At 38.4% G+C, this 16,322-nt stretch overlaps 1 protein-coding gene across 2 annotated transcripts in view; it reads right to left on the bottom strand.

The window, feature by feature from the left end:
- Window positions 1–13,839, bottom strand: part of LOC110067402 (uncharacterized) — an 89,703-nt gene extending 75,864 nt beyond the window's left edge. Inside the window, exons 1-4 of one of the 2 annotated variants that reach the window (XM_089278620.1) lie at window positions 13,762–13,839; window positions 13,012–13,098; window positions 2,378–3,105; window positions 1,281–1,460 (exon numbers count right to left, since the gene is read on the bottom strand). In XM_089278620.1, coding sequence (XP_089134746.1) covers window positions 1,281–1,460; window positions 2,378–3,101 — 904 coding nt within the window. In that variant the 5' untranslated portion in view covers window positions 3,102–3,105; window positions 13,012–13,098; window positions 13,762–13,839. The remainder of the gene's footprint in view (window positions 1–1,280; window positions 1,461–2,377; window positions 3,106–13,011; window positions 13,099–13,761) is intronic. The other variant, XM_089278619.1, reaches the window with a different exon arrangement.
- Between the last annotated feature and the right edge of the window lie 2,483 nt (window positions 13,840–16,322).

Genomic DNA, 16,322 nt, shown 5'->3' with positions numbered 1-16,322 from the left:
TGATGTAAAGGCAATGACATTTTGATTTCATTAGAACAACATTTTTTTTGTAAGCCCGTGTGTAAGGAGACACTAAAAACGAAATCCCCATTCGTGAGAGTGGAGATTATTCGCGCTGAAATTAACGCAAGCAACTACAGTACTGCACCGACTTCTGTTTTATTTGAAAGAACACCAGGCTTTATTTTAGAACTGGCATTTCAAGAAGGTTACTGTATTTTCTCGATTAATAGCCCTTTAAACCCCCTTAGCTTTTGTTTCAAATTTGGCCCGGCTGGGCCAGCCACATTTTATTTGTTTATTCCTTACATTCTAAGGTAATTTTTGTTGCCATTTCTTGAGGTCCTACTTATAGGTAGGTTTGATTTCCAGCCATTTTGGGAGTGCGGTTGTTTATCCTCCTCCCAACATAGGTGTGGGGAAAGGAACGCGGGCTCAAAAAACGGCTGGAAATCAAGCCTAACTTAAAGGTAACCAGCTTTTAATCGAGCAAATACGGCAACTGTCGCTTTTCATGGTTAAAGATACTAAGCAAAACAGTCTTTAATATTTTAATATTGCTTTCATAAAGCTAAAAAAAATCCACGCAAGTTACTGCGAAAAATAAAATAGATGCCCCATGCAAAAGAAAACCACTGCACGACTTGTTGGCTTTTGAATGGTTTTCTTTCTCACGGAATGTTTGAGAAACGCGTTTCACGCCGAGATGCAGAATTGATTTTCATTGCAATTTAACCTGACAAAATTTCGACCTGTCATTTTTATTATATCCCGTGTTTTTCACTTAGACCCCGTGTTTTTCACTTAGACCCCCCTGTTTTGCAATTAGACTCCATGTTTTCCATCAGACCCCTTGTTTTCCACCAGACACCGTGTTTTCCACCATTGGAGAATGGATAACTACAGAGAAATACATAAATGTCATTGACCTAGTGAGAGGTCCATTTCTGGGAAAGATCGGTTGAATTTTTTTTTTCATGGCAGGTATTTCTTGCGGCAGGCTTTTCTCAGGGTCTAAGTGAAAGCTTCAATTAAGATTTTTTGGATTTTCAACCGTAGCTCCATTTGCACCTCTCCATCTCTTTTAATCCTAAATACCGCTGGGGTCTCGGACGTGATTGATAATCACGTGACTGTGAGCCAAAAGCCTCCCTTCTCTGAAAGTTTTTTGTAAAACAAAACAGACAAAGGAACTACACGCAGGTTGATCTCTGCAAGACAATTACTTGTACAATAACAATTATTGTTAAAAAGAACTTAGTACACACTACCATACATACCTCCATAGTGAGGCCATTGTTCAAAAACAAAAGGATCACTTAATATATTGGACACAAGAGAAGCAGCCATGACACTGGCAAAGGTTTCCCACAACTTATTTGCACTGCTATCTGCAAAACGTGACACACCCTTGACAACAACCCATTCTGATTTCAAATCATGGGCTGCGGTAAACATTCCTAGAAGAAAACAACAGACAAAGAAAGTATAAGTACATGTAATGTGCGTGCAAACAGCTAGATGGTAAGTAAACAACAAAATACTCTGCACATAAACACTTGCGTTTTGTGGACATACTGTGAAAGCAGTCTGAAAGCAGTCTTAAGATACCAAAAGTTGTGTCTTTTTACTTATTAAGACCTTTGGTATTATAATTAAAAATGCGCAAGGGCATTTGCACATTGACCAGCCCGTCATAAAAGCTTTTACTGTATTTCAGACTATGAAGGTACCAGAAACAGAAAGCACATTCATTTGTTTACAGATGACAGTGAAAGTTGAAGATTTTGAAATGCACCAGAAAAACTAAAATAGCTTGCGGGCTACGCTCTCTTAGAGGGTGAGGAATGGGGAAGGAAAGGGAAGAAGGAGAGAAAAATTTATGAGATACATGCACAAATTCTCCCCCTCTTTCCTTCCACACAAAACCCCCCACCCCCACCCCACAAGACAGCTTAGCTCTCTCACAGGCTAAAAGTGAAAGGGATTATTGAACCAAAATCCATAGCTGCTGAAGACCATGATAATTACAGTAAAACAAAACAAAAACAAAAAATGATAATTGCAGTAAGTCTTGATCATAACCCAAGCCATACAAGCTTTTTATGTATGGTAGACCAAAGTACTAACCATTATCATAAAGCTTTGTATGTGACTGTGCAAAATAATAAGGTAATAATAAGGTTTTGAACAAGGAAGTGCAATCAACCAAAGGACACATGAACACTACTGAGGCAAATCTAATCATGATGAGAGAAAGATTAGTTAATTAAATTGCGATAATCCATTCCAGTGCCCATAAGAATCTGCATTTTTAACTGAAATGTTATAGACCTTTGTAGTTTTAGCTGAACAGGCTAATACAAGTCAATCTCACCTTTTCCTTCCATTTCAACTGCAATTGCCTCTGGATGTAATTTACGCAGCTGTTCAGCACTAACTGGACCTGGACAGCTCAAAATCTCACCATCACAGTGTACTTTGACTTCTCTAAAAGCTTCTGGGCATTCTAAGGGTGGACACCAGCCGTCAGCTGCGTTTCTGACAAGGTTACCAACATCTCTGCTCACTGGTGTTTTGTAGGCATCTGTTGTAAGCTTACAGGATATAACCACATCTCCTAGATTGGTGTTTTCATGATTCAGACCTTTGCAGGAGCCAACACAAAAAGTGACCTTGGGTCTCAATTGGGTAACAGCCTTGGTAACAGCTGTCTGGGAGCCACCAGGATCTGAGGAGCCTTTAGAACACTTCACTAAAGCAACTTTCCATGGCTTGTCCTGATCACCCATGTTTCCAAAGTACACATATCCAAGAGTTTGGGAATAACTTTTAAAAGCATCTCTTAGGTAATAATGACATGCCAAGAACTCACTATCCTGGACTGTCAATAACAGAATGTCTACTGGGAGATGGACATCGCTCCATTGCTTTGACGTTTTTGGAAGATCACTGAGCTTCCTCACTTCAATACTGAGAGAGGGTGGATCACCGATGTCATCCCTTAAACTGAGCTTCTTCACTTCAGTACTGCGAGATGGTGGATCACCATTGTCATCCCTTAAACTGCCACCGGGGCTGTTAGTTTCAGGCACTGACATAGTCCTGCAAACAAAGTAAACACAAAGAAAATCAAAAGAAACAAAAGAAGTAACCAAGCTGCTTTAAAAAGAAATAGTGTCTAAAACAATATTCTTGATTGTGATTGGTTCTCCACACACCTATTTGTCATGTAGTTGGTATGATTGACATCTTATGGGTGTCCAATGTGCTTGTAATTTCAAATCAGCCTATTGCTGTGTGCTTGTTTGATTTGGAAAGTCCAAATGTGCGATTACTTCCTAATTTATAGTCCTCTTGGAGCAAGCAAGTTTACTGCATACTGTTAAATCCCACTTTACCCCCCCCCCCCCTGGATATAAGCCATCTAATGTATAAGTGCTTTCTTTTGCATTTCTTTACTAACATCAAAATTTTTTATCTTAAGTTGTAGGCATAGAATACTTGTAAGTACCATAATAACGAACTTTGTTAATTCTACCTAGAGGACTGGCAAATTGATAACATTAAGGCTTGTAGTTTTTACTTTTGTTCTGTTCCGTTCTACTTGTTCTGTCTATTGTGATGCACAATAAGTGTATTATAAATACAATAGCTCTAAATGTAATGGTATGTTAGCTCTTATTTGTTTCTCAGATATGTTTCATTTCATCAGTCCCGAAGCATTTTTTTTATTCTGCTAATATGCCCCACTGGATATGACCCCCATTCGTTTATAGGTCCAGTTCCAATACAGTAAGCCCAGGGCTTTAAAGTGGAATTTTACTGTACATTACTACATTACGAAAGTGCTAATCTGCAGTTCCAGAAAATATCAATACTCCCCCCCACAGCAGGGATTGGAATTTCCTGGGGGGTGGGGGTTCTCTAAGAGCAAAACATTGAAGAAATGTATCAAGCTTAATTGAAATTTCTAGAGGGGTGGAGGGGTGGAGGGTGGGGGAGGTATGGATATTTTCTGGAAATACAAAATATTGTCTTCCAACTTAGTCAATGCCAGTCTCTTTTAATGACTGCGAGGCACCAACTGGATTGTGGAATAATTCAGAGCAAAAAGCAGCCTACAATGTAGCCATACCCAGTCCTGGAGGGTGGCCACAGCTACACATAGGCTAAGCAACAAGGGTAAAAATCCAGCTTCATTAAATCAAGAGCTAAAAGCATTGATCTGTCAAAGTATAACTGCTGGAAAGTACTGGAGACTCACTGTGGTAATCAGGGGTTAAAGACTTGGCACTGGGCAAATTGACCCACTGTGAGGATGACTTTGCCCATCTGGTTTGACCATCTAGGGAAAGTTTTTATTATAAAGAAGTTCAGGTCAAAAAAATTTGCCCGCCTGTTTAAACCAGTTGCCCTCCTACTGAAAATGAAACCCCAGGCCTGCTGTATTTGCCAGCCACCTTAAATCATTTACTTGTCTAATAATTAGAAACTATTTGCCCTCATTTTCTATGCGAGACAGTCAAAGGCACACATTTGAGTTGATTATTTGTGCAAAGAAAACTCTGGCTCCCACAGTACAGTCTAATTCTTAAACAGTACACAAAAATCTTGCATACAAAACAACAATTGAATGTAATTTTTTAGATTACCGTATACCTACAGATTGGCAATATTCTTCAAAATTAATTTGGATGTTTGGGTCAAAATAATGGTCAAGGTGTGATCTCTAATTCAAAAAAATATATATATTGAAAAAGACTAAATACATGTACTGGTGGAGAAATGGCAGTTTAACAATTTTGCCGGAACTAAAAGTTTCCCTTTTGATTGACAGCCCTAAGTAGTGAATGTAATCAACCCAAATGACTTTTGTGGGAATGAAACATATGTCACAAATTGGCTACTGTGTTGATCGCATGATCAGCATAATTTGTTGTTCTGACTATCAAGCATTTTTCTTATTAGTTGTAATTCTCTTATGTTATGAAAACACCTGGACCACAGGAAAGAACAAATGAAAATACATCTCAGTGAGTGAAGAAGCAAAAGGTGGCCCAGAGACGTCAGGTAAAGGATTACACTGTCCGATCAGAAGTGGTCGATGATTTTGACTCCTAGATGGATGAAGCTACATGTATAGCTATTGGATCAAGCAGGCAAGAATATCGAGTAAAAAGATCAGAAGCAAAAGGTTCTGTAAAAAATTTGGGAACTTGACAAGCAATAACAGGGATGTTGACAGTGACCCTTTTAAGGAGTCTGATACTTCAGAATCATCAGACTCATTGAATATTATCCATGGACAATTGCTCTGCTGCACGTACTTTTGTCTGTCTTCTTCGCCTAGTTGCTTTGGTTTGATTTCACCGTGCATATCATTTTTCATCTGCCCAATTTTGCTAGACTAGCTTCAAGAAAAAACAAGCTACAGAAAAATTACCTCTCTGCTATACATGTAAGTGCAAAGTGAAATGCAAGGGTTTTTGGAAATTCTCACTTAAATTTAACCAGGAGGTCAATGGAAGCAATAGCTACACACAGTTTAACACATAAACAACAAAAACATGTCTGCAAATTTTTTATTTCGAAATATTTTTTATCCAAGAGTGATTTTTGCACTATCACCAGTACCCCACATTTGTCCTGGGGTACCCAATCGATGAAATCAATAATCGATGACAATCGATATCAATCAATACCAATCGATATCAATTAATCGATTGATATTGATAATTGGTGATCAATCGATGGCGAATATTCGTGTGGTTATCGATTGGTATCGATTGGTTGCAGATTGAAGGAATCGGCACATAAATATCCCATCTTTGTACGCAGTAATTGTTAACACATTTCAGTTTAATCCTTTCAACGTTAACAGGAGAACAAGACTCTCTTCTTTCTCTTCAACGCCCCGTCCACAGGTTCCATCTTCTTTTGATAACTCAAAAGTTTGTTCCCGTTCTTGCTTGGTTAACAATTTTAAATGCGTTTCCGCGTTCTCCCCTCTTCTTTTCAGCAGTAAACACTTCACAGACGTTCACCTCAAAATGGTAATGCACCTTACATTCAGTAAAGCCTCTTCCCGGACTTCTTGCATAGACATATATAATGACACGGAAAGGCGATGAAGGGCAAGTGGGTAATTCAAGTACACATGCAATGGGGTATATTCTTTGCATTGAAAAGACCGGGTTGGAATTATTTTAACAATTTCGTCCCCTAGGCTTCCTAAAAATGGCGGATGATCGAACAGGTTTGAGGTTGCTGTGCCAATCGATAGCAATCAATGAACGGTTTTTGTGTGGTTATTGATTGATCATCGATTGATCGATACCAATCAATACCAATTAACTAATTTTATCGATTGATATCGATTGATCGATTGGTTTTTCGATCATCGATTTCCATCGATTTCCATCGATTGCACACCCCGGGATTTGTGCATTCCTAATTCGCAAATGGTCTGTCACTTTTCAACGCAATTGAATGTGTAGTTCCTGAAAACATCCATACTCTGCACGCCCCCCCCCCCCTCAACATGGAAGGTCCTTGGAAATTCCAAGGCAGAGGGGGGGGAGGGTCAGAGACTAAAATTTCTGAGGGTAGGGGGGCTCATGTCTAGCCTTTTTTCCAGAGAGTGGCAAAAACATAAGTAGCAGTTCATAACAAACAAAGTATTTCTTACGTAAATTGTTTTAAATAACAAGTGAAAAAGGAATAAGCTGATAAATATTTAAATCTCTTTTCCACTCAGTTGAGCTTAAACATGTCTTGTAATTAAAGTTCATCTTTTTGCTGCCAGTTTCCTTCAATTATCCTTAAAAGAATGACAGCCACTTGGACATAAAACCGGACTGATACTAAATGGCTCACTGCAAAAACTGATCTCCTGATCCCTGGCCAAGTGCCCTGTATTCATACTGATGCTTCTGAAACTTGTGTTTGCATTTAATTTACATCTTTGTAACACAAGAGGTGAAGACTTTTCCAATATTATAAAGCTTTTCCTCTCTGTACATTATTGTTCGCTTAATTTCTAGTTCCTTTTCCTCACTCAACCAGAAGACTCCGCTGATCATCCAGTAATTTTACTTGTGGCTGATCATTAACTACATTGCTTCAAGAACGTTCATATCAGCTAAGGTCAACAATGCCAGGTGGAGGTATAAATTATATCACACATTAATTAGCACAAATTATGGAGGACTACCAAGGCAAATTATAGATAACACAAATTAATCCTATTCCATTTTAATGTTTTCAGCTGCATTTTCCATAAGTTTACAATGTATGTTCATGTTAAGCAAGGCAACAGTCTAAAAAGCGTACGTTTACAGTTCTAGATTTTGCGACGTGATCAAGAGTCTCAAACACTTGAGAAAATTAATATATAAATTAACGTAACATAAACTACGCGTCAACAAACAAATTTAGCTGTATTTTTAATATTGATGTAAGGAATCAATTTTTCTGGATCAGTAAAAGGATAAATCTTAAGTAACATAGTTAAGGTTATTCCCCAGTATTGCATAGCGCATCCCTACCGCCCATAATTTCATGCATGATTAGCACGTGCGCATTAAAAAATGGCGGCTTTTTCTTTACAGCTGGACCTCGCCATAGAGGCAAAGCGTCATTTTCTTGCGAACGGGTATGGTGACCTATCATTTTTTTGTTGTTTTGAATTGAGTAATAAATTTCTTGGTCTAAAATAAATATGGACCAATTCTCAGTGTAGAACAAAAAGCAGTCGTCAGAAACGTGAATTTAGCAAGCAATTGTGACTGCAATCATGGTGCTATTACAAGGATTTGTATGGGTATAAACAAGGTGCTGTTGCTCCTAAACGAACATGGGGACCCCTCATTTTTATTTCAAAATTTAAGTTCCTATAATATAAACAATCAATAGGCAAAGTTTCACAAAAATCTCAGTGCAGGTTCTATTTCAGTGGAATGACCTTAAGTGTTGTATTTCAGCTCCACTACACAGGAAACAATGTGAGCAAAACCATTAGGTTTACACGTATTTTGGTGATTTACGCCAAGCACTGGGAACTATAACAAAACATTACTACAACCTCTTATTACATCCAAGTACTTGTATGCATACATGTAAGCTTCCCATGCAGACATTCTTAGGCTTGTCACACATTCCTGGGGAACATGACAAGCCTACATGTAAGAATGTCTGCATGGGAGGCTAAGTATGAAATACATTTAAAATGAATAATTGTTTTACTATAATTTTCAGAGGTGAATATCAAGGACTACAAAATAACGGACTAAAACATAAAAACACAGACGCAATTGCTCATGTGCATACATGTATGCAGCTGTAGTTTTAATAATAAGCTTACGTGTACACCATTTGCCAACCAATTTACTCATTGACTTCGGCAGTAAAACAAACAAGTGAAACACTACGAAAAATAAATTCATCCGGTACCTTTGTTTTATTATTGTTGACTTCATTCACAGTTGTCATCATCGCCCAAAAATTTCGGTCATCTTTCGGTTTACGGCGAACTTAGTAACCAAGCTCTAGCAGGGTGAATATAGCATCATATGATGAGCTTTTCAACCAACCAGAATGTCCAAAACTTATATTCACCTCTGGAATTATACTAAAAGATGATACAGAGCTGAGCAACAGTTTACAGAGATAGTATTGTCAGATGAAGGCCAGAAAAAACCTGCCGGAAGAAAAACCCAGTGGGGAAGAAAGAACCCAGCAGGAAATCTGGGTAGGAACCATGGCTCAAGCTCTAAATAGCCCATCGTACAAGGGACAATATAATTAGAAAATAACCTTAAAAATAAAGTAAAATAAACTAAATAAAAATAAAATTAAAATAATGTTATAGCAACCGAGGTGTTGGCCTAGAATGAAATCCCATGTGATATTCATCTCTTATATAGCCCTCCCTTATGCACATGCTCATTTGACTGGGCTAGCCCCACTCCCCACTGCTCTCGTGCCGCAGAAATATTTCATTTCCAGCTAATTCGTATTTGCTCAAATGTCACAAATCCCATTTCATGTGGCCACCATAAAAAAGAAATAAAAAAATTATCGTAACAGTGTGAGCTGTCAATTTTCTACAGTATGTAACTATAAAACAACTTGGAACTTCTGAGAAGTTCGGAGACGAGGGCAAAAAGCCTTGGAAATTCTGGATGGGTATGGGTCTTCATAAACCCCCTTGGAAAAGAAATTCTGAGGGGATGGGGCTTAAAGTGAAAAAACCTTCTGTGGGGGAAGAGTATGGTCATTTGCTGGAACCACATGTACACAATAGTGTGTGTGCATTGTCACGCAATAAAAAATAAAACAAAAAAGTCAAAAAAATGTGATATTACAGACAATAAATAAAGAGAACAGGTCTCCAAGTTTAAGGTGTGTGCGTTGTCCCAAAGTTGAGATATTCGTCAAAATGTTCGGCGCAAAATTATAGAGCCTAGTATAGAGCCACCATGTTGAAGGACCTCCTTAATCCTCTAATATGGCGGCCAGAAAATAGTGTAAACATCTGGAACTTACTTTGGCTACCTAGACAACTGATTATCTGCACCAAGCCAAAAAACATTTACACAAGCACTTTTCCTAATACTTTAACTCATAAAATGGCTAAAAATCACGAGATAAGTGTGACTATATTTTTCGACAAACGCGATCTTAGTTTCATGTCACCCACTGCTATACATGTCACTCCAAAATTCAAAATGCGCTGGTTTTCAAATGAAGGACGCTATTGAGCTGGAAAGTTGTAAACAGATATAAATTTACTACCTCTTATGCCTGACGAGGATAAAACTTTTAGGGGCTCTTTAGTTTTGGATTTGAGAATTTGATGACATCACGTGAACACACTCTATATGGCAAAATGCACTGGTCACAAATTTTTTCAGCACTTTGGATCCCGAAACTGAGGAACAAATTGAAGGAGTGCGTGCAAAAGAGCCCTAAGTGACATTTTGGTCGATTTTCTGATTTTTGAATAAACATGCTGGATTTACCATGTACTATCATCTGACAAAAGTTTTTGTTCCAAAACTTGCTAGTTTTCACAGTAAAAGACGATTCATTCACGCAGATTTATTCCCACGAAAATTACAGTACCTTTACCGCCAAATACGTCACCGCTCATGCTGCAATTGAGGTGGTAATTGCCTCGCAGTGCATACAACCTTCGAGCAATTTGCCCGCCATTTTGTTTCTTCTCTTCGAAGAGGTCTGGTATCTAGAGAGGCATATAAGCTGTCGTATAAGCCTAGTGAAAAGACCCTCTTTACAGTTAAATACGGAAAGTTCACGACCATTACTGAGCGGTGTTCGCATGAGTCTCGCCAGATTTCACACTGTGAAGCAATGTTCCAGATGCCAGATCAAATGATCACAGCTTGATAATCTTTAACAGACACAAATGATTTCAGTCTGTTCCCAATATAGAACAGGTTTTATTGAGTTGCCTTCAAGTCTCGCAGTTTGTCTGAAGAAATTTTTTGAATAGGTGCTGGAAGATATGACGAAAGGGTAGATTTCACTATTCTTCAGGCGGTATCTTCTTAGCGAGGAGAAGCATTGTGTGACCGACCACATTATGGCTGCGAAGGACACAACTTTTGCCTGGGTTTTATTTTACGAGAGCTTACTGTTCTTTTCAGCTTTTAGCATCGCTTTCAAGGAAAATGAGGCCAAGAAGTCGAGTCTTTGTAAACAGAAATTCATAAATTCGGGCTAAATAAAAACATTCAAATTAAGGTTTTTATGGTGTGAATGTGTAATCTTACATAAAATTTTAACTGCAAAATGCTTGGAGAATTGTCTTGTTGCTTTACCAAAACACTTAAACACATGAACTATAGCGCTAGCACTATAGCGCTATATAAATAAAGTACCTATTAATATTATTATTATTATGACTGAGTCTTTGCACCTCGTAAGCATGGCCAGTTTGCGGCGGGTATGTGGCATCAGACGTGTTTTCACTACGCCGGTTGTCTCGCTTAACATTCCTGAAGGTGTTTTGGTTGTTTTCATGAGACATAAATACTAAAACATGCAATCACCTAAAACCACCTACAATGACCTACAACGACCTAAAACCATCTAAAACCATCTACAACCACCTTCAATCCACTTAAAATGTTGTTTTGTGCCTCTGATCGCCTGCGTGCATACCGGAAATGGGTGTCTCTGGGGGGAGCGGTCCGGTTTAGTCCCAAAGAACTACAAATCGATAGGACCATTACCAGAATATAGTTGCTGTGCTTTGAAGCAATATCCCATAGAAGGAAGGTTGCATGGGTTCTAGAAAGACCACAATTCTGGTTCAACCAAATGGTTTCAAACAGTATGCAAATAATATTTGGCGAGAATATTTCCGTTCCCCAAATCAAACGTTCCAGCTTGTTTGCAATTTGGTCAAACCACTTCTAAGTTGGTTTTTTCCGTTTGCCATTTGTTTAACCGACACCTAACACTTAAATGTTATGTCCATGCCTTTGTACATTCTTTCTAAGTGTTAGTTTACAGACCAACATTTGTTGGTAAGCATGACATCTGCTTTCACTGGAAATTTAAACCAGAAGAGCGCGCAAGTTGCGAAAAAGGCTGAGAGAGGAAGTGCTTTTCTAGCTATACTTATGCGAAGAAGGTATTTCTTCCAGAGGATTTGGTTAATGTGCCCCAAAATGAAGAAGATTCAACAAAATGTTGTAATGCAAGAACTCGCTCTGCATGTCGATGCCGTGTCATAGGTAGGGTCCTGGCCAAGGAGCTGGAGAATCTAATGGGACCGTTGGAATGGTAAACTGAAATAAATGAGAAGGAGTACTGAACTCGTCTGCCGTTTTAAAAGTTCAGTTTCGCAAACTGAACCGCAATACGAGCGTCTGGTAAATACTATTGCCGGATTCTTTGACAGGCGTCTGTCACTATGCTCAGTGTGATTGGCTGCAGCATTTACCAGAACAAGTTATACCATCTTGCCAGGTAGTTTAACTTGGCGGGAATTTCCGGTTATATTGACGAGTAAATTGCTTGTTTTTTCTGGTGAAAATAGCGTGTATTTTTAACTTGATAAACTCTAAACGAACTGTTTTGTCTGCATTTCCGGACTTTTCCGATTTTATCTAGCCAAAATTGTCCTAGTGAAAACACAATCAGGGTGGGCCAGAGAGTTGATGCTGTCAAAGAAACCCAAACCGCTCACCGTTTTTTTGCATACTGTTTTCCAGTTAGCCCAGCTTCGTGCCTGATTATAAATCAAACGCCTGTTAGGCTAGGTTTACACATTTCCACGCTATTATTGAGGAAGAACTAGGAATAAATATTTATTTTTATAAAAAGAAGCTTTACTTCGGGGAAAATTGCCAACTTTACTAACTTTGGCTAGAAAAAGTCAGAATTTCTGAAATGAACTAAATAAACAACAAGGAGTTCTGTGGATTGCATGCAAACGCTCAAACATGTCCACATCTGCTCAGCGACTCAACGGTACAAAAATGTACATACGTAGTTCAGGTTATCTATTTCAGTGCAGATCCACTCAAAATTACATTCGATAAGAATTAGATTAGAAGCCGCCATATTTCTCAGGAAAAATAAAGAGGCCATGAAAAATTAAGTATATGTAAGAAAGGGTTACGCAACCATGTGTGGCCAATAACATCAACAAAACTATTTGTAACAATTATCAACAACAAAACCTACACTATTTCTTAACTATGTCTGCAACTAAAATGTTACAGTTATGTTATGGTGAATGGTTTACGTTCCAACAAATGTCTAAACAAGGCTTACTACTTTTCATTCTGTTCACACATGCTTGTGTACATCACCTTAACATGGAACTTTACAACATGCATGGGATTTATGTAACTGCCATGGGCTATCTTTGTCCTTCCAGTATCTATTTCAACAAAACTCAAGTCCTGCAGTTGTTCTTCTACATGTACATAAATGATATTAAAATATGCATACATAGAAAATTATGCTAACCTATGGAGGCATTACAATCATTGTAATCGCTGAGTGCTGCAGATAATTTACATGTTGTGACAAGCTAAGGCCTGCAGCCTGGTTGCACTGAAAGAAAAAAAGAAAAATGCAACTTCAAAAACTTCAACAGAATTAAAGTAAGCCTACAGATAACCAATTTATGTGCAAGGACAAAAATATCTGGGATATGCGTGAGACTAAAGTAATGAGGTGTGACTCCATTATCACCTCAATTAGTCCTTGTTGGTTCATCCATAAACTAATTATACAATATACGGCTCACTGCCATCTCCCATATTATCTGGGAGTCTCCTGGATACAGACTGAATCTCCCGGATACAGACTGAATCTCTCAGATACAGACTGAATGTCCCGTCTCCCGTATGGGTCAGTAAATCTTCTGGATAAGAAGGAAATTACATAGAGTACATTTTTTACACTTATTTTGACTGGTTTTGGCATTTTCAGGGGAAAAATTTGGAATTTTTCTATGTAATTTTGTTGCTCAATCAGCAAAGTTCATGCTTTTATAACAATGCCTCTTTAGGATCAAAAAGGTAAAATTTATATTGGTGACCTCCCAGATTTCAACTTCTTTAAGCATTAATTAAGCATTATCGATTTTTTGCCAAAGCTGGCTAGCTACTCTCCGACAGCCCAGACAAATTAACAGAATTTTCTTATCTGCAAATGTATAGTAGATAACTTGAGAAGTACTTTCACACAATGCCTTGACAAAGATATGATTACCTGTGCACGATAATATTTTGGGCAGGTCTGGGTTTGAAAACATGGTGGTTTGCGGCTTCCGTCCACAAACAAAACACCAGATTCAAATCTTTTACATAGTACCTTTTTTTTTTATTCGATTGGACTTCACAGTAAATGGTAAGTACTTCAATTATTCCTCTGAGGTCGTCCAGTATTATTTTCCTCAGACAACCAGGCCTTTAATTTTACAGACAAATGGTTGTCTGGATCCTTTTTTAGTATTCTCTGACCACTAATTTTGAGCACTGGTCTCTGTACTGCATTAATTAACAAGCAACAAATTAAGCCTTCCGTGTGACATATGCATGTATCAAATAACGCAGTGGTTGACTGTCAACAAAAGTTTGCCGCTAAAAATGAGAGAATCAAACATTTTATATTATTGACAGAAAACAACAGAATCTGACTCTTATTATACAATGACAACAATATTTGGGTCATGCAACCTCAACCAATCGTTCTTATGTCATGCATAAACTAATAAATCATAAATAATGGCTCATTGCTTTAAGTAACAAGCAACAAATGATTCAAGACTCAACAGTTGTAAAGCTGTCTGACTGGACACTGATGAGCAGCAAAAGAATAATGGCTTTGGATGCCACAACTGGCTTATAATAATTTGTTTCTTTGTTTATTACTGTGAAATTATTCTTAAATATTACAGAGGTTACCCTTCACACACAATCCTTGGAGCTGAGATTTACACTGCTCATGCCATGCCAATATTCCTAATTCATAGTGTTTGTTTGGAAGACTCTTGGAAGCAGTTTTGTTTTGATGTGACATGTTTCCATACAAGGTTTTGATACTGACAGGTCCAAACTTTTTAACAATCTTGATTTGTGTGATTTCCACAAGCAGGTAATACTTGATAAGCAGCGTCTCTTTTTCTTCAAAAATATTTTATTGAACCTCTCCAGTTCAAGAAGAACTAATTTCTTGCAGCTGAACAGTGTTAATTTATTCACCAGACATCGGCTCATTTTTCAATCAGCACTTGACAAAACATTCAAATAGTTTGGCAATTTCTCAACATAAAGCACAATCAGCTTCATCATGCTCAGATGCCTGACAACAAAAGCTTCTGTATCTTTACTTCCATAGAAATTGAGAGAAAGCGACACACAAGTATTACACAGAATTCAAATTCCACCACATTGCAAAAGGAAATCACTGAAGTGATGCGTAATTTGATGCAGATAACTGATAAACTCAACTCAAAAGTGAAAGTGATTGTTGTCTGATTTCAGTTGATCTTGTTTCTGGAATTCTAAACTACTAAGTTGTAATTTACAGTATGACTAAACATAAAGGGTTTGCTGCTTTGGAGATAGTGAAAGGAATTGGTTTTAGAATGGCCTTAAGAGCTTCGATCATCAAAACATAAGCTTACCTTGTCTCGCGAAACGTCTGAATATTCAGATCAGTGACGCAGAAAAGATCGAGAGAAGCAGGAACTTCAACTCAGCTTATCACAGTCCCAACAAACACACGTGAATACGGCAAATTAGATCTTCGATAACGCACTGATCAATCTCATGAACTCTTAGCTAGTTTGCTAATCACCCAAAACGCCAATAAAGACTGAGGACATACGATGATCACCGCAGACGAATCTCTGGGTGTGTGTGTAACTGGATGCAGAATGTGACATGGACTCGTTGCCAGTTCCATCCGCGCGTTGCCTGACAAACTTACGGTATTGCGTGACTCACCGAACTTATTTGAATTTAGTGTCACGAGATGACTCACGAGAGTAATTGAAAGCTTCAACTAAATGTTAAAAATATTCTTAAAGAGACGCTTAATGGTGGTATAAATCAACCGCCGTTTCGGCATTACTGCCTTCTTCAGGGTGTTTAAACTGCAACGTAAAATAATGAGATGGTTATTTGCAGTCCTGTGCTGTTTTGGAACTGTTTGCGCGCGCGAAAAATGGGCGCGCGTGTCTCGAGACTTCATGTAAATGAGAAATCGCGATTTTTTTCGCGAGGAGTGAGTGTTTGGAATTTAAAAATTTGTCTCATCTCCTCGCGATGACGGACATCCTTCTTTGCTAGCCCTGATTTAAGCACGGCGACACGGACGTCCTCTAGTGAATGGCCTGGGCTATTGAAGTGTTGCGCCACAGGCAAGTCACCTTTCTTGTGTAGAACGTCGAGGCGGTGTTCCCTTAAACGGTCAGCCAATCTGCGTCCTGTCTCCCCGATGTAGACTTTCCTATGGCATTTACGGCAAGAAAGACAACAAATGATGTTATCTGAAGTGTACGTGAAATATCCTGTGATCTTAATTTGTCCTCCTGGTGATGGAATTGAGGTTGACTGGTTAATGTGAGGACAGGTACGGTAGATGGTTCGTTTGTAGGGAAGGTGCCTGCTTGTTGTGCTGGTTGGTCTGGAGGAAAGTTGCTACGGACTAACAGATCCCTCAAGTTTTTGGCGCGTCTGTAAGCCTTCAATGGCGGTTGTGAAAAAATGACTCTGGTGGAATCGTCATTTGCCAAGATGTTGTACATACATACATACATACATACA

The sequence above is a fragment of the Orbicella faveolata genome, unplaced genomic scaffold, assembly GCF_042242905.1.
Source record: "Orbicella faveolata isolate gen_17 unplaced genomic scaffold, um_ofav_v1 contig_46, whole genome shotgun sequence".
NCBI lineage: Eukaryota > Metazoa > Cnidaria > Anthozoa > Scleractinia > Merulinidae > Orbicella > Orbicella faveolata.
Note: the sequence above shows the minus strand (reverse complement) of the source record. Positions and strands in the feature narration are given on the sequence as shown.